Source organism: Argopecten irradians, chromosome 12, assembly GCF_041381155.1.
Source record: "Argopecten irradians isolate NY chromosome 12, Ai_NY, whole genome shotgun sequence".
Classification (NCBI taxonomy): Eukaryota; Metazoa; Mollusca; class Bivalvia; order Pectinida; family Pectinidae; genus Argopecten; species Argopecten irradians.
In genome coordinates this window covers 22,715,083-22,734,299 of record NC_091145.1, presented here as the reverse complement: position 1 = coordinate 22,734,299, position 19,217 = coordinate 22,715,083, and the positions used below count along the sequence as shown (strand labels likewise).

Below are 19,217 nucleotides of genomic sequence, written 5' to 3'. Positions count from 1 at the left end.
TGAACTAGGCCTAGAATGGTTTGTTTGAATTTGTTCTTACAAATGTGGCTCTCCAAATTGATTAGTTGAATTGAAATAATGGTTTAAATTCAGAACTGTTCAGGACATAACAACTCAATAGCTAGAACAATGGTATCCTAAGAAAGGATCCTATATCTTTAAAATTAACCCAAGTAAAAGTATACACCGCATACTGGCTAAGTTTTGATTGATATTTCCATCCATTGCCCCATAAATCAATGGTAGATTAATTATCTAAATTAGCTCATCAAAAAAAGACACCCAAGTTTATATTCTAAACTAGAAACTTCAAACACAAATCTTGGACTTTCAAAGAAATTGGCCACATAGTGTTTGAAACAAACTGTTAGAACCTCTTGTTGATGAACAGACAGATAGAGGGACAATTCCTCTCGGGTGCTCTTCATTAGGAATGTGCATGCTAACAATAAGTTTGGAAACCATTCTATCATCAGTTGGTCCAAGTACATATAATTATCTAACATATAGATGGATATAAATTAGGACAGGTATGACTAAAGCTACAGGTAAAATAAGTTCTGACTTTGAATGGTTAGGTTTTCATATAAATCTATGACTAAAGCTACAGGTAAAATAAGTTCTGACTTTGAATGGTTAGGTTTTCATATAAATCTAAGGGAAATTTAATTCCTGGCTTTTAATGGATACTAGGTTTTCATATAAAGCTAATGGAAGTTGAATCTTTGGCTATCTCATGGAGCTTTTCATGGTTACTAGCTAAGATCTGTCTAGGAATGCTATAAATAGATACTATATGTATAAGCCTACCAGGTATCAATATAACACAACATCTAACCAAAAGGTAAAGCTTTATCAAAATCTACAAATGACACTACATCAATTCCAGTTAAAACAGGAAAACTTGTATTCAAATATTCTTTGCAGATGCAGGATCAGTTTGGTATTTCTTCTTTATAAATACGTTTAAAATTTGTTTACATCTCATGTACCATTATACTTTTAATGAGAAAAGATAATTGTTAATTTTGTGTAAGTTAAATCACTGAAACATGTACAAACATGATCTTGTAATGTACTGAACACACACAAACCTGTGAAGTATATATAAAGGAGGGGTGAAACTTACCCGTTTAGGGGAGGTCACAGACAGGGTGGGGGGCTGGACGGGGCTGGTGAAGTGGTCACCGGCCAACTCCTCATCAGAACTTACCTGTAACACAATAACATATATCTACAGCTGGAGTAGCCATCATAGGTATTATCATTTCTAGTTGTTACAAGCAAAAAACATCACACAAAACTTTGGAATCAATATTTACATAGTTCTACTTTGAAACTTAAAACTCTTTTTCCTTATAAAAGCATCCTTTAGGTTTATTGTAAGTATATCATATTTCTCAAAATCAGAGAAAAAAACTAAAAACGTAATTTTACTTAAAATGTAAAAAAAATGTGAATAGTGTTAAATAATGACCCACTTATAAACATATAACCCTGACAAAACTGATCAAAACCTAGAGATCAGGACATCAGCTTCACAATATAATAGTGTGATCATTTATATAGATTTAGGATGATCTATGTTACAGGCTATAAGTGGGCAAAATTCAACAGTCTATCTGAGAATCTAATATATACATACATCATCTGGTTGTTCAAATAATTTCTGCCTCCTCTCAGCAGCCTCCTGATTAAGACGGATCTTTTTGAGTTGTTGTAGATCTATTTGTTTATGTTCTACTTCTCGAATCACAGGAACTACCTTCTCTCTCTCTATGGCCGCAGCTTTCTCCCTCTCTATGGCCGCAGCTTTTTCTCTCTCTATGGCTGCAGCTTCCTCCTCTGCCTCTCTCCTCAAAGCCTCCTCTTCCTCCTTCCTCAGTTCCTCCTCCATCTCTTCCTCCTCTAATCTCATCTCAAACTCCTCTTCCTCTGCCAGCTTTCTCTCATGTTCCCGTTTTCTCCTCTCATCCTCCTCCCACTGCATCTGTCTTACTCTTTCTTCTTCTTTCAGACGTTCTTCCTCTTCCTCCAACCTCTGACGCTCTTCCTAAAACGGGTAAGATCACAAGATAATTTGTCTTCAAAAAGGAAGATTAAATTATTACACAAAAGAAACATATTTTTTTCCGTGTGGTAATGAATATGATTTTCAATGATAATATTTTTTTTATAATTTTAGCTATATGAACCGTTGTATGGATCAAGGGACTGATACCAAAATAATCTCTTATTTTTCATGTAGAAGAAAATGTTTGATATGGAAGTTTTTCATGATTTCCAAATAATATTAACATGATTTTGTACAATTTCCCATGAAGAAAACACTTCTGTCTCAGTTTGAACAATTCTAATAGCCACAAAATTGACTTTGAAATTAAAGTTTTGTGAGCTTATTGCAATACGACATATAAAGTCCCACCTTTTCCCTCTGTCGTTCTATTTCCCATTCACTAATTTCCTCGGTCTCATCCTCAGAGTCCTGTCGTGACCGTGGAGACACAGGATTATGCGGGAGAGGATGTTCCTGTTCATGTACATGTGTGCTAGCATTCTGTTCTTCTGACATTACTTCCTCCTACAAAAAACATCACAGTACACAAGAATCCCTTTTTATACAGCTCAGCAAGGAAAAAGACTTTAAAAAGTGCTAATGTGAGCCTCATAATCACTACCACTTTACTAACCGTGTCAGGTCTCCATACAGCAGATTTAACTTGGTAAAACTAAGCCAAGCCAAGGATGATGTATCCTGACCCCAAGATCATGAAACAGACTTAAGACTAAAACAGTTTTAAATTTAGTCTCAGCCAATCACAAATGATGTTAGATAATTTTGTTATATTTGATTGGCTAAGCAAAAACTTAAGTCTAAGACTGCTTCATGATTCTAGCGCCAAATCTCATATACAAGTAAACTGATACATGGCCTTCCCCAGTAAAACCCAGTTGTAATTAGTTCCTATAAGGTACATTACCTCTGAATCCCACTCAGAGTCATCATCATCCTGGTCCTTATCTTGTCCGACCTTCTGTACGACCTCGCGGACAGTCTCTGGTTTTGACCCAGATGTTCCAGCTGACTGGTTACTATCTACTGTTCCTATAGACACAGCGTCCAGTGCCGCGGCCTCTTGTATGGCAGCATTAACTGTCTCCAGAGGAACCTCCTCGACGTAGTCTACCTCATCTACATTGTCATCGTCGTCCTCTTCCTCCTCCTCGTCTCCCCCTTGGAGGAAAGTGGCGACAGTCTGAAGTTTTAATGTTAATACAATTTACCGGATGTATTTCTGCTGGTCAACAGCGAGACACAAGACAAAATACACTGGTAGATCAAACACAGTATAACTTGTCAAAACCGACCCTTGTCTTATCCAGCTCCCTGTGTATTCTGGTGTGATTATATCACATTTTTCTTATCAATTCATAGTATTAAAAACCTTTATAATATGAAAAACTGGCTATACTGGCCAAATACCGGTATGCTGAAGACAAATTACACTTTACATCTACAATAATTGTATAAATAACTGATTTAACCTTACATAGAGAAATGGTTGTATTAATATCTTCTGCAAAATTATACTCTTCACTTCTACCAAACTTCAGCGTTTGTTCTTACCTGTGTTATGACAGGATTTCTTGGAGTGGTAACATCAGCAGACGAGTCCCAATTACTGCCCTATACAACATGAAAATAAAAAGTTGTAAACATGATAAAACTAAGGTTATATAAATGTTGTATAATCTCTGTTACTAGTAAGTACCCATCTGGTAGTTCACAATCATCAACATAAAAAATCAGGATAATTCAAATTCAAATGCAGCAAACTGAATTTGTATTTTTTTTTTAATAATTTTAATATCTTAAATATATTTAAATGTTTTTAATATTTAATTTATTTTTTAATAATGAACTACTTCTAATTAATAAAAAGAATTTTCATTCAACATATTACATAAATGCTTTGAACATGAAAATAACACATCCTGCTGCCAATTTATTTTGAACCAATATATTTCAAGTAGTAGAAAGCTCGAGCAATATGTCCTTACATTTTTTATTACAGCTTCAAATGACATCCACTTATAGTAGTAACTGGTGAAATTATTCAGAAATTTTGAAATGTTTTGTTTTTTATTCTTTTTATTTTGTAATATAACTACTAAAGATAATGGGGCAATATTGATATAACACACACAAACATTTTTTATAAATACAATAACTCAATAATCTAAACACCGAAGTCTTTACTAGAGACAAACTAGATATATATGTATTAATTATACACTGATACACATAGCAATTTCAATACTTACATTTTAGTTCATCTTTTTATAGATGAACAGTAAACACTCTTAACTTTCATACTGAGCTTTTATTCTCTGAGATGTTTTGGAATAAGGGAGGTATAAGACGTTTGAGGAGGTATTCTTTACCATTGTGTATATTTCATTATCAAGGTACATTTATGTTAATTTGATTGAAACATACAAAAACAAAGAGCATATATCAGTAAGCTTAGTTTCAGTAATTAGAAACTTGTTAAAGATTAATCAACAAAGCAAAATCTGTAAAATGATTAGTGTGATGAGTGTCATTTCCAGATCTAAAATAAAATGTGTCAAATTGTGTACTACTGCTGAAAAAGAGAATGATCTCTGGCTACAGTCAGAATGACCTTCTGCCTTAAAAAGCACTAGAAGGTATATTTGTGAGAATAAATAAAGATTTCTACAGAAACATCCTTTAAACAAAAAACATAAATCTTTCTACATAATGAATGCCTAATAACAAACAAGTGCTACATTCTACTTTCAAAAAGAACTGAGTTTGTGAATCAGATGTAGAGAAGACTAAATCCCTTCTGGTGTATGTTCAGTGTGTGTATGTGTCATTTGAGTGTATGATCAAGCATCCAAACTACAAGCCAAACACATTACACACAGTCAGTGGGTGAACATTTTAGAATAGTGCTGAAAAAGAACTGTTATGTGTCACAGGGTGGGGTAGATAAAGGGAGATCTACAAATAAGGCACCTCATCCTCATCTGACCGCAGCATCTCCAGCGTGTCTGCCGAGGCGCTACGCAGCATCTGTTCAACTTGGCTCTCGGGACGAGAGGAACATATACGAGATGAGCCAGAGCGTTCTTCTACTGCTAACACTCGCGCTACCTCTTCATCTGTCATGTCATCATCATCGTCAGGACCTTGGACTAGATCCATTATAGACCTTTCCTCTACCTTAACTACATTGATGTCCTCCATAGCTTCACTCATCTCTCCCGCCTCAGATCCCTCCTTGATGTCTGTAACGTCTTGTAGGTCCGACCCCTCCTCTATACCGTTTGTGTGGATGCTATAATCCTCCCTACCTTCGTCTGAACTCTCTACATATTCCATGTGTGTAGGAGAATCACCAGTCTCCATTAAAACACTTTCCTTTCTCACCTCTACAACATCTTCCTCATCGCTAACATCTGTATCCTCTCTCTGGCCGCCTACATCATGGTTTGCAGAAGTATTTCTATCCCTCATGACATTTTCATCTTCCAGTACTTCTTCCTCTACCTCATCCTTGTGTTGTTGAACCACTTGTGGTTCTTCCTGCTGAACCACTTGTGGCTCCTCCAAATTGTCTAATTCCTATACCAATCACCAATACAAGTCAAATGTTTATATCTTTTATCTACTAATAAACTATTAAGGTTAATGCATTATATCATTACAAGCAAATTTTGTTAGGCTTTTAAATTGATGCATTCTATTGCCTTTAATATCTAATCTAAAGTTTAGCAACATCTACCAAAGCATGCATATCTGATCTACATTTCTCCTGAATCTGTTGGTAATACATCTGTCCTATGTTAGTTATGTTACAGCCTACCTAAACACACCCACCAGTTAATTTGTTTTAGCAGTGAGAACATTACAATGTGTGTCAACAGTTACAAAATGACGCATTTAAAATCATCGCCACACTGATCAGTCTGGTCCAAAGTCATAATGTGAAACACAGACTGGTTCACCCATGTCATCAGTCTGATTCAAGGTCATGTGTCTTTCAAAATCTGATTAAAGGTCATATGTCATTTACATCTGATTCAAGGTCAATTCTTCCAAAATTTTATTCAGGGTCATATGTCATTTATAATTTGATTCAATGTCATATGTCACTCAAACTCTAATTTCAGATCATAACTCATAACTCAATTCTATCAACTCAAGGTCACCCCAGATTTTGCTGATTCAAACATGTCTTATTTTCTAGAAGTTTAAATCAAAAACTTTTGTTAGACATATATTCAATGTGAAATATCTGTATGACTTGGTATTGACTACAATCTACAGTTTAGAAATGATTAGTTTTATTTATAGATACATGGACATTTGCTGATATAAAGGAATAGGTCACACTTTTACCTCATTTCCAGAAATAGATTTTTCAGGGTCCAATTCATTTTCCAAATCGCTGTCCCACTCTGAAACCTGCATATATATATATATATATTTATAATTATGCTAATGATCATTAGCAGCCATTGACCCAATCCTACCTCTCACCAATGGAAGGTTTGTTTGGTGATAAATGTAATTTTGTTAAAGTCAAACGGAAAAGTGCAAAACATTTTGTATTTTGTGCATTGCCAATAAGGAATGTTGTCAAGTACAATGTAATAAAAGACAGCAAAACTAAGGTATGCAGAATAATGAGAATAAATATAGAATAATAATGCCAAAAAGTGTAGAATATATAGGGTAGATATCACTCTCGTAATCTCAAATTTTAAGTGCTTTTCAAAGAATTTTAAAGATATTCTATAAGACTATTGCACAATAGCTATAGGAGGCTTAGCAAAATACAAACAACATGTAGCCACGGTCACATCTAACACGAAACAGCTAATAGCAATACTATATATAAGCTAAATTAAGGTTAAGAATATTCACAAAGCTCAAAATTTAATTGTGATAAGAAAAGTAATATGCTTAATTATAAAAAATCTTTTCAATAGCCATGATAATTTTAAGACAATATCAGCTGGAAGTTTTTTCTCTTCCCCCCCCCCCCCCTTAAATCTGCTATAAAATTACTTGTGGAAAAACAATTTGACATCTGCACCACATACCTATTTTTTTTTTATTATAAACACTAAAATGAAATTTGTGTGACTAAAGTAATTTTAAAACAAGAGCTGAACTATTGAAGCCTGTGCTGAAATACTTACATCATCGGAGCGATGGGACAGCTGAGATTTATTTTGCTCTGCCAATTCCTTACTGTGCTGTATAAACAATAAGTCATTCATATATTAAAGTCACTGTTTTTCACATGAAAATGCATGCATAGTATAACGAAAAACGTTATAACCATTTACAAGTAAAGAGACATTGTTTTACTACTTGTATTGCGCTTTAAATTAGCTGGGTCAATATTTCACGGTTTCCTATATGGGGTATATTTATTGATGTTATATGTGTGATTCACCGATTCCTACAAAATATATTCGATACCATTATTCCTTTGTAAGTCAATACATTTCTGACAAGAGATCCCAGAGGGAATTTGGCGCCCATCAAAGAATGATTTATGTCTAAAAATAGAAAGATGGATCTTTTCTCTACTTTTCAAACTTTTTCAAACATACTACATATAAAATTTGAGACAGATTGCTTCAGTAACAAACTTCAACTATCAAAATCCAAGATGGCTTCTTGGCGGCCACCTTGTTGACCAATTAGTCCCAAAATGCTATATGCACAACTAGGGCCCTGGGGGAACCTACAAATAAAATTTGAGACAGATCTTTTCAGTACTTTCTGAGAAATAGCGATAACAAACTTTAAATATCAAAATCCAAGATGGATGCCTGGTGGCCATCTTGTTGACCCATTAGTCCCAAAATGTAATATGCACAACTAGGTCCCTAGGGAAACCTACATATGAAATTTGAGACGGATCCCTTCAGTACTTTGTGAGAAATAGCGATAAAAATCTTTAATTGTCAAAATCCAAGATGGCTGCCTGGCGGCCATCTTGTTGACTGATCAGTCCCAAAACACAATATGCACAACTAGGTCCCTAGGGAAACCTACATATGAAATTTGAGACAGATCCCTTCAGTGCTTTGTGAGAAATAGCGATAACAAACTTTAACTATCAAAATCCAAGATGGCTGCATGGCGGCCATCTTGTTGACCGATCAGTCCCAAAACGCAATATGCATAACTAGGGCCCTAGGGGAACCTACATATGAAATTTGAGACAGATCCCTTCAGTACTTTGTGAGGCATAGCGGTAACAAGAATTGTTAAGGGACAGACGGACGGAAGGACGGAGGACAGAGGACGGACCACGGACTAAAAGCAATTTGAATAGCCCACCATCTGATGATGGTGGGCTAAAAATATCACTTAGGTTTAGAATTCGCAGATATCAGTGAAAATGTGAATCAAGTGAAAATAAACCATCCACAAAACTTCACTGCTATACAGTATCTTTAAACATTAACATACCAGTAATTTAACCAGACTGTAACCACTAAGATGCTGATAGGACTAACCTGTTTCCAGTTTTTGAGGATGCCCGGCCGTGGAGTGAGATGTTCCGAGTTGGCTATTGAATCCTCCTCCTGTGTTTCCTCCACGGACGTCTGTTTGATAGGTGTGACCACTGGCTGTTGTTGTGTTGGGACTCGGGCGTCCAACAGATGATCAGACACCTCACTAGGGAACTCTACATCCTCACTGTCCGTATCAGCATCACTCAGGCCCAGGTCCTCCATTAGAGCTACAAACAGTAGGTATAAACTGTACTCACATCCTCTATAACTGTAGTAAGGGGTTTAAACCTTTGTTAAACCTAGACTTACAAACAAAGGATGAAAACAAATAAAATCATACAAACACTATAGCATCATTACATTAACTCAATAACTGATAGTTGCAGAAAATTATACAAAATGTAAACACATGTTTTACCTCAGCAATAGTATTCTTATCAATTTAGTTACCACTTGTATTCAATTACAATATTAACTTATTAAAATTTTGTATATTAATCAAAAATCAATTTAGTTACCTCATGCATTCAATAACAATATTTACTTGCCAGAATTTAAATATTAATTAAAAGTTGATTTTAGCTGAAACTTCGTCATCAATTTGAATCAATTTTTAATTACACTTTCATTAGATTCAATTATTAACTTGAAAAAAGATGAATAGAAAAAATCTGCATGATACAGTTCAATCTTAGCATTTTTGCTAAAAATTTAAGTTTACCTCAAATCATGGTAAAATATGTAAGTTCTACAGTAAAGAGTCTAGCTAGAATACATCTGAATATATTTCTATATGCTTGTATTACAAAGAAATAGGTTAATGATAATATCAGAAACTCAAAAAAGTATAGCCATCACTTTCAAGGTAAGATAGGCTTCATTGAGGTCATTTTATTCATTTTTTGTAGGGTTTGAATTGTCAAATGAAATAAGATGTTTTTATATTTCTAAAAATAATTCCTTTGGACAGATATTCTTAGATTCCTACACAAGGAGCTGGAGATCTTTTTGATATAAAGATATTCAACATATATCTAATTAATGCAAGAGTACTTAGTACTGGTCAATCGTGTAATAATTTAGCTAAATTATGTTCTGCAATAAATCATAAGTGAATGATAAAAAATGGACTTCAAAATCCATAAAATACTCATTTTTTTAAGGATTCAAAATGAAAAAGTAAATTAAATTTAAACGATTTTGAAAAAGAAATGTTAATTTAAAGAACAGCACAAAAACCAAGTTTTTCATCAGAAAAGGAAAATATAATCAAAATGTATGAATCATTGATAATAGGATAATTACTAGGTATGTTTTACAGAATTGTCTTCCCTTGGAAGCTGGAATTGATTGCATCAAGTGTTTTAATGAGAAAATTACAATTTTTGTCTCTGATGAATGACATCATTCTCAAAAACAAATGATATAACGGTCAATACCTGTTCCCATGAGGAAATAAATCGGTGTAACGGAAAACTTTAAAAATATTTCTTCATGATGACAAAGGAGAAATAAATATACTGCCATGATACATCTACAGAAAACAACACTAATAAGAATATTGATGATAGCTGATGTGATTAGTCCGAGATGGACCAGACATCACTGAGGTGTGGTCTAGACTATATCCTTACCCCCTTGGCCTTCTGGCGCTGGAAATCAAACACAGCCGATAAAATAGTGCCATTGTAGGCTATGGTAGTCACACATATGTTTATATAAATGTTCTACAAATGGAAAGTCTCGTGAAAAGTAAGACTGAAGTAGTGCAAGTGGTATTTTGTTCTGATAAAACAACCTGTGCAATAGAACTTTTGAAAAGTGGAACTTTCTCCAGAGTCATTTCTATAAATCAACTTCTTTTGTGGTGACTTTGATTTTGAGTTTTCATGCACAGCAACCTTTTGGTGACAATTCTATTTTGCGATCAAGACCTCTATTTTGGCCATTTTTGCAGAAACTTGTTTTCACAATTTCTCAATGACTCTGAAGTATGCAAAACTAAATCACACACGAAAATAATACTGTTTACATTAGTTTGTCCAAACATCACATCATCAAGAAGCAAACATTGAAGAGTGTAGATGACACTGGCTTTATCATACAGTATACATCAATGTGTAGCCTAACACACCAAGCCATCAAACACACATTACTCAGTATAGAATTGATCAGTACAACACAATCATTTACACCACAACATACAGATTAATTAGATAACAAAACAATTATTTCCTTTAGTTCACTTCCGCAAAATTACGTGCATTAAGTTATTTTACAAAAATATAAATAATGCTTGCAAGATGCAAACATATTAACTAAAGGTTTCTTAACTTTTTCTCCATATTTGGAAGTATGATTAATATATATGTCTATGTAGAGATTTTTTTAACAGAACCAGCAGGTATCAATGCCGGCCATTTCAATGCTACTAGATATTGCAATATGTAACCTCACAGTGTCTTCTTGAGACAAATGACAACGGCCTCATATGTTCACAAATATGTAAAACCCTAAACAATTTTAAAACCAACAATTATTTTTGCCAATACTGTAGTGTTACTATACTGTGTGAGTACCGATGGTGATAGGTGACTCTAACAGAAGAGAATGGTGATTGTTTTGCTAGTGTACTTCAAGTGTGGTAGGAAATCTGAAGGACAACACATCAAAACACACACATTATCTGCTTCAATTTGACACTCAGCACAATCCAGGTTTATTAAATGTCAAACAGGTAACATCCACAAACAGACGGGGTGTAGCATGCAAACACTAGATTTATCATATGACCACATTTCATGCTTTAACGTCTAGTATCTATCCTATACCTGGTACACATAGTCATTTGACTAACCAGGTATACATGATTTCAGTAAAATATCCCTGTGCTATGTAATCGTCACTTTAAAGTTAAAACTGAATGTTGTCATATGATAAATAGAATCTCACACTGGTATTGATTCCATAAACATGGATCAATACGAGAGTTTCGAGATCCCAAAACGACATGGGAAAAGTACAATTTACCGTCGATTAGTCCCACCATCCGGTGATTATGACATCATGAAACTCACATAAAATGATGACGTCATAATCACAGGATGGTGGGACTAATCAACGGTAAATTGTACTTTACCCACGTCGTTTTGGGGTCTCGAAACTCTCGTATTGAACTTGCATTTATTGGACACATAAAAAGAAAGTCTTTTAAAGAATGACAGCAGAATTAAGTGGGGAAAGACAATATTGAAAAAAGTCTTTTTTACTATGATCTAATTTTTTTTATAAAATTATCTTTTTACAAATGAATTATTGAATAAATTACCTTTGTGAGATCCTTGATATAGAAAAATTCAAGAACAGAGAAAAATCAATAGCAAGAAAGCAATATATAAAGATGAACAACAAAAACAAACAGTTACCCTGTTTTGAAGCTCTCAAGTCGCTCGATTCTTCAATAAACAAATACACCAGAACCTTGATTAGTCAACTATACATCTGGCATGCATCATATCCAATATATCATTGACATTAATTTAATGTTACTAAAAAATCATTATCACATAAAACATTCTGGTATCAAAACAGAATGGAACATGCTATATAATAGATAGTAGTGCTTTATCAGGATAAAACTTTTAATTGATAAGTGGCCTAATTTTGGTAATAGCAAACTGTTTCATAAAATGTTCAATACAGAGTTTCCAGATCCCAAAATGATGTGGGTAAAGTATGATATGCTGACAATTAGTCCCACCTTTGTGATGTCATAAACACCAGAGGATGGGACTAATCAACGGTAAATTGTACCTTAGTCCCACCTTTGTGATGTCATAAACACCAGAGGATGGGACTAATCAACGGTAAATTGTACCTTACCCACATCATTTTAGGATCTCAAAAACCGTGTATTGATGAAGTTTAATACTTGGCTTGATTTTAGATCTTGGAAAACGGTTTCCTTTCCATTTAATAAAAGATAGGGAGTCAAATGGATAGCTTATTAACTAAATCAAATCAAAGAAGTAAACTATTTCAGTGAACTGACCATGAGTCTTTCGATTTAAAACTGTTGCAGAACTAGAAGATACTCATATAAGACTTAAAGTCACATAACCTATATATAATCATAACAATTAAAATATCCAACTTGGCAGAGAAGCTGTGTCCACAGTGTACTACTACCAACAGGCCATGGTTATATATACAAGGTTATAATATATACAGTCAGGATGTGTTATCACGATGCTAGCGATCATCACTATCACAATGAGACACCCCTACCTTTGTGTTGTTCTGGGGAGATAGGTACACTAGGCTTGTCTGACACCACTCCAGTTGGGGTGTAACCCTGCTCCATACTCTGGGGAAAAACAAAATCAATATCAATATGGTTATAGGCCTACCAACTTTTCCCTAGTAAAATTGTTGATTATATAAATTTCAGCATTTTTAAAACCCCAAAAATATACACATGACTAACTTAGATTGTATGACATCCCCAAACATTGTAGATACACTAGACTTACCTGCTGTTGTGTGTTTCCCACCTGGTCAAGTTTCTGTCGTTTATTGGCTGTTACCTTATAATCGTCATCGTCTGTTGTTTCTCCCTCATCCCCTGTCTGTCATACAGAAATTTAACACAAGATATTACAGATATAATTAGTCAAAAATAAAACTATTACTCTATATTCTCAAAATCAAATGTATGATTCTGTGTCCTTTAAAGAATTAGATGAACTTCATACATATACCGAATATTTTTATTTAAACACTTTCAACAATAAAGTATTTTATGTGATCTCAGCCATACTTAGTGTCTGAAGCCAACCTCCAATTTTCTATACACTATTATATATTGGCTTACAAATAATACATGGCACCAGTGTATTTCTATCGACCCAATGCATTATAATTGAGCTGTAGCATGCATTTTTTAAAAAGTTGTACTGAAAATGAAAATCATTAATATAACTGTTCTATTATGTTTTCATAAAGGTATTGGTTATGTAAAGTGAATTGTTACTCATTGACAAGTAACTTCCATTTCCTACTGTGTACACACTAAAGACTTGCTTAAACTAAAGTTTACTTACAGTTATAAGTGATATTGTGATCAATATTTTGTAATTGTTGTGTCGATTAAAAAGTCATTCCCAGGTAAACAATTGTTACACACCGTAATCATCGTTTGACAGTGATGTAACAGTATAGATGTTTGGTAATTTTAGCTGTGCCTTATTATTGCCATTTGTGATGTACCAATCACTAACTATCATACAGTGATTTGCTTGTAGACATGCTACAATATAGAGGTGTATAAAAAGTAGAGGTACAGATCACTTACTATAACATGTGTCTCTGACAGCTGGTTTCCTTCCCTCCAGGTGACGCGCGGAGTGTTGGACTTGCGGCTGAGGTTTAGTGACATCTCCTCGTCGTCCGACCAGTTATCCTCAATGGAAGTCTGAGAGTGAAGTGACTTGTTAGAATCCTGTTTGGATACAGGTGTACGAGGCGACGGCTGACCACGAGCACCACCCTCTGTAAACAGACATCACAAGGTTGGCACCCTCAATACAATTTTCTTATGTCATTTACTTAACACAGGTATAGATCTTTAATTCACTTTAAAATACATGTCTTAACCTTTGTACAAACAGCTGAAAAGTCTATCACCTACCTGTGCTGCAAAAACAGTTCATTCTTTTACAATTCATACCATTTAATATTGATTATTATCCCTTATAATGAGTTAATATTAGAATAACACAGTGTGCGTTGAGACTGTCCAATATCACAATACCTGTTCTGTGTTAAGGATGAATCAATTTTGGCTTTTAAATCCATTTAGTACATAGTCTACAATGAGACAGTGACAGAGAAAATAAGGCCATTGATCAGCCTAATATATACCACATACCTATAGATTTCTATAGTAAGATTCACAATGAAACTAAATGGTTAAGATTGAATGCACTATAAGGCGTTGAATCAGGAAGAGCCTTCTCAATGGATATCTCTTTGACCAATGATGACAAGGTTTGGCTAGGTTTTGGTATAAACAGCTAACGTAACATAAGGATCCACAGTGTACGGATATTTAACTACAGTAGATGGATAAAATATGTGTGACTGGCTTTAACAGAATTATAATTTGAAACAAATAAACTGTGACCATGTGACTGAATCCCATATAAGACAAGTCTGTACATTTCCGTAACTGATCAAGCTTATGACTAAGGAGATTTCTGAAAGCTATTCATGAATAAATTTCTTGTTGAGAGTCTACAATATAATATGGGAGTTTCGAGATCTCAAAATGACGTGCAAAAAGTACAATTTACCGTCGAATAGTCCCACCATCCGGTGATTGTGAAGTCATAATTTGACGCGAGTTTCCTGATGTCATAATCACCGGAAAGTGGGACTAATCAAATGTAAATTGTACTTTACCCATGTTGTTTTGGGATCTCGAAACTACCATATTAAATTTGGTTTAATATAAATTAATTCTTGTAACTGAAATACTTGCATGTGACAAAATCTATTGACAACCAATAAAACTTTGGCAAGGCTTATATATAATTTCTGATATACAAAATACAGAAATACGTTATATGAATCTGTAAATGCACCCATTGTGTTATTGAAATTTACCACAAACAATATGTCAGACATAAACAGGTCACCACAACAAGTCAGGCTACAGCTGACCAAAACCCACAGGTTAATATAAAACCAATACTTCAACATGACAAACAAAAACTGAAACAGAAAAGGTTAGGATGACAACAACATGAAGTTATGAAATACTGAATTAGTCAAGGGATGAACACTGACAGAAAATACAAGAGGATGAATCGGTAACCAAGACTTTTCAAACCTAGAAATGTGTGTATGAAATAAATGTACCTCGATCCTAGGACACAAGGTGACAAATACAGGAGGCCAACATGATATTATATGACCGGTGTTTCATGGCAGAGCATACATGATAATGTTGCATTTCGTTTAACTTTCATAGAAAGTTATATATACAGAATCTACAGTCAAACCTGTACATGTATAATAAAACCACCCAAGGGGCAAGAGGAAAGTGGTCTCTAAAGCCGAATGGTCTTTATATACAGGTCAAATTGTGTTATAAATGACCATTTGGAACCGTCAACCTCAAGGAGCGAGGCCTTAATAAGCAGGTGGTCTTTATACAGAAGTAATTGCTTATATTGTATGTTTCACTGTACATGTAATAATTGATATTTTTTAAAATGATTTGCTGTTGACAATTTGCATACTAAAATTGATATCAAAGTGATTAGGTACCGAAATCTTGGTCTTAATGTCTATATTCTCCCCTTGTATTTTACAGGTCCAACAACAACCACACTAAAACTAGGAGTCTATGAGGAAACAACCAGAACATGGGCACCACTAGGGTTATACCTGCAAAGGAGCTCGACTGTTTAAGGCAGGAGCGCAGCGCTACGGGTGGTGAAACACAGTACATAATTACAATATGTCTCATACAGGATCTCTAACAAACAATGTCCTTCACATGAGTAACACAATGTTTCCAGAAACATCAAATCTCTAAAAACATTTCTAGTAACACAAACACTCAAGCAACTAACATTTCTAGAACATGTAACACAAAATCTCTAGTATTGAAACATCCGCAGTTACAGAAGATTTAACATACATGTGTATTAAGAACTCAAATAACACATGATGACACAATATTTAGTACCAATTTTCAAAATTGTGATCTGTTCACTCCAGTAATTTTTATACTGAAAGTTTTCTTGTTACTAAAATATTGTGGCATCATGTATTGTTGGAGGACTTATGAAATATTATAAAAAAAAAAAAGATATAATTGCCACAGAAAATTACCAACTATATACATGTATATGATATGTAAAAGCTTGAGATGTAATTCTTGATTTTTAGATACATAAGATCTCTATTTACAAACAACTTGCTTTATTTTTTTGGCAACAGTAATTCCAAATTAAAAAGCCTTCCTCCACCAAACAAACACTTAAAGCCTGTTCTTGAAAGTTAAACATGAAGCCCTTAATAATGAAGTATTTGGAAACTATGTGTTTGAATGAATTTTTTTTAAGTTTTGTAATGAAAAGATTATCCAAAAAAGTTATTCATACAATCAAAATGAAACACAGAAATTTCTTTCAAATAACAATGTATGATAACTGATTAAAACCTCTAAGACTTAATTTTAAGTTTAGCTTTCGGAACAAGAGGCCCAGAGGGCCTCTATCGCTCACCTGGTTTGTAATGCCAAGTAATGTTCTAAATACAGGTTCATTGTTTCTTTTCTGAAGGAATTTGAATATTTACCTCTTAATCCCCTATTGGGCCTCAACCCTCCTGCCCCAGGGGGTCAGAGCCAAAAGTTCTGTTCCCCTTCCCCAAGGATGTTTCTGGTCAAATTTGGTCACAATCCAAGCAGAACTCTAGGACAAGTCGCGATTTATAGGATTTACCTCTATTTCCCCTATTGGGCCCCGCCTCTCCTGCCCCCCGGGGGGGGTCAGAGTCAAAATTTATACAAGTTCTGTTCCCCTTCCACCAAGGATGTTTGTGGCTAAATTTGGTTACAATCCGTGCAGAACTCTAGGACAAGTAGTGATTTATAGGAATTACCTCCATTTCCCCTATTGGGCCCCACCCCTCCTGCCCCCAGGGGTCAGAGCCAAAATTTATACAAACTCTGTTCTTATTCCCCAAAGATGTTTCTGCCAAATTTGGTTACATTCCATGCAGAAACTCTATGACTAGTAGTGATTTAAAGGATTTACCTTTATTTCCCCTATTGGGCCCCGCCTCTCCTGCCCCCGGGGGGGTCAGAGTCAAAATTTATACAAGTTCTGTTCCCCTTCCACCAAGGATGTTTGTGGCTAAATTTGGTTACAATCCGTGCAGAACTCTAGGACAAGTAGTGATTTATAGGAATTACCTCCATTTCCCCTATTGGGCCCCACCCCTCCTGCCCCCAGGGGGTCGGAGCCAAAATTTAAACAAACTCTGTTCTTATTCCCCCAAAGATGTTTCTGGCCAAATTTGGTTACATTCCATGCAGAACTCTATGACTAGTAGTGATTTAAAGGATTTACCTTATATTCCCCTATTGGGCCCCACCCCTCCTGCCCCAGGGGGTCAGAGCCAAAATTTACACAAGTTCTGTTCCCCTTCCCCCAAGGATGTTTCTGGCCAAATTTGGTCACAATCCAAGCTAGGACAAGTAACGATTTATAGGATTTACCTCTATTTCCCCTATTGGGCCCCGCCTCTCCTGCCCCCGGGGGGGTCAGAGTCAAAATTTATACAAGTTCTGTTCCCCTTCCACCAAGAATGTTTGTGGCTAAATTTGGTTACAATCCGTGCAGAACTCTATGACTAGTAGTGATTTAAAGGATTTACCTCTATTTCCCCTATTGGGCCCCACCCCTCCTGCCCCAGGGGGTCAGAGCCAAAATTTACACAAGTTCTGTTCCCCTTCCCCCAAGGAAGCTTGTGGCCAAATTTGGTTAAAATCCATGCAGAACTCTAGGACAAGTAGTGATTTATAGGAATTACCTCCATTTCCCCTATTGGGCCCCACCCCCTCCTGCCCCCCAGGGGGTCAGAGCCAAAATTTATACAAACTCTGTTCTTATTCCCCCAAAGATGTTTCTGGCCAAATTTGGTTACATTCCATGCAGAACTCTATGACTAGTAGTGATTTAAAGGATTTACCTTTATTTCCCTATTGGGCCCCGCCCCTCCTGCCCCCAGGGGGTCAGAGCCAAAATTTATACAAGTTCTGTTCCCCTTCCCCAAGGATGTTTGTGGCCAAATTTGGTTACAATCCATGCAGAACTCTATGACAAGTAGCGATTTAAAGGATTTACCTCTATTTCCCATATTGAGCCCCACCCCTCCTGCCCCGGGGGGGTCAGAGCCAAAATTTATACAAGTTCTGTTCCCCTTCCACCAAGGATGTTTGTGGCCAAATTTGGTTACATTCCATGCAGAACTCTATGACTAGTAGTGATTTATAGGATTTACCTCTATTTCCCCTATTGGGCCCCGCCCCTCCTGCCCCGGGGGGGGGTCAGAGCCAAAATTTATACAAGTTCTGTCCCCCTTCCCCCAAGGATGTTTGTGGCCAAATTTGGTTACATTCCATGCAGAACTCTAGGACTAGTAGCGATTTAAAGGAAATGTTGACGGACAGACGGACGCCGACGGACGACGAATGTCGCGCCATGACATAAGCTCACCGGCCCTTCGGGCCAGGTGAGCTAAAAAATTGGAATTTCATTGAAATGAAAAAGAGTAATGCAAAGCAATGCACATAGCAATATGAACTGAATGACATATCAATAGAAGGAAGTTTAGATGCACACACACAAGTTCTACACGGTGTTTGATGATAACTTACCGTCCCCTCCTCCACCATCGTCACTGACATTGTCTCGCGGTAACGACTTGGACAAAGCATGGGCCAAGTTTATCTTTGGTAGATCCTGTAATATGTGAACATGTCAGTCAAATGTTAGTAATATCAACAGGCAACAAAATTACATGTTACAAGTCGGATTTATACCGTGGCACTTACAATACTAAGT

The 19,217-nt window shown here is 35.6% G+C and overlaps 1 protein-coding gene across 1 annotated transcript in view; it reads right to left on the bottom strand.

The window, feature by feature from the left end:
- Positions 1-19,217, bottom strand: part of LOC138336292 (ankyrin repeat domain-containing protein 36C-like) — a 76,894-nt gene that overhangs the window by 45,290 nt on the left and 12,387 nt on the right. Inside the window, exons 9-24 of the mRNA XM_069285724.1 lie at positions 19,031-19,115; positions 16,027-16,065; positions 13,928-14,124; positions 13,107-13,202; positions 12,862-12,940; positions 12,000-12,029; positions 10,209-10,226; positions 8,575-8,801; positions 7,240-7,296; positions 6,434-6,499; positions 5,048-5,656; positions 3,629-3,688; positions 2,982-3,257; positions 2,426-2,581; positions 1,646-2,053; positions 1,130-1,213 (exon numbers count right to left, since the gene is read on the bottom strand). Coding sequence (XP_069141825.1) covers positions 1,130-1,213; positions 1,646-2,053; positions 2,426-2,581; positions 2,982-3,257; positions 3,629-3,688; positions 5,048-5,656; positions 6,434-6,499; positions 7,240-7,296; positions 8,575-8,801; positions 10,209-10,226; positions 12,000-12,029; positions 12,862-12,940; positions 13,107-13,202; positions 13,928-14,124; positions 16,027-16,065; positions 19,031-19,115 — 2,487 coding nt within the window. The remainder of the gene's footprint in view (positions 1-1,129; positions 1,214-1,645; positions 2,054-2,425; positions 2,582-2,981; positions 3,258-3,628; positions 3,689-5,047; positions 5,657-6,433; positions 6,500-7,239; positions 7,297-8,574; positions 8,802-10,208; positions 10,227-11,999; positions 12,030-12,861; positions 12,941-13,106; positions 13,203-13,927; positions 14,125-16,026; positions 16,066-19,030; positions 19,116-19,217) is intronic.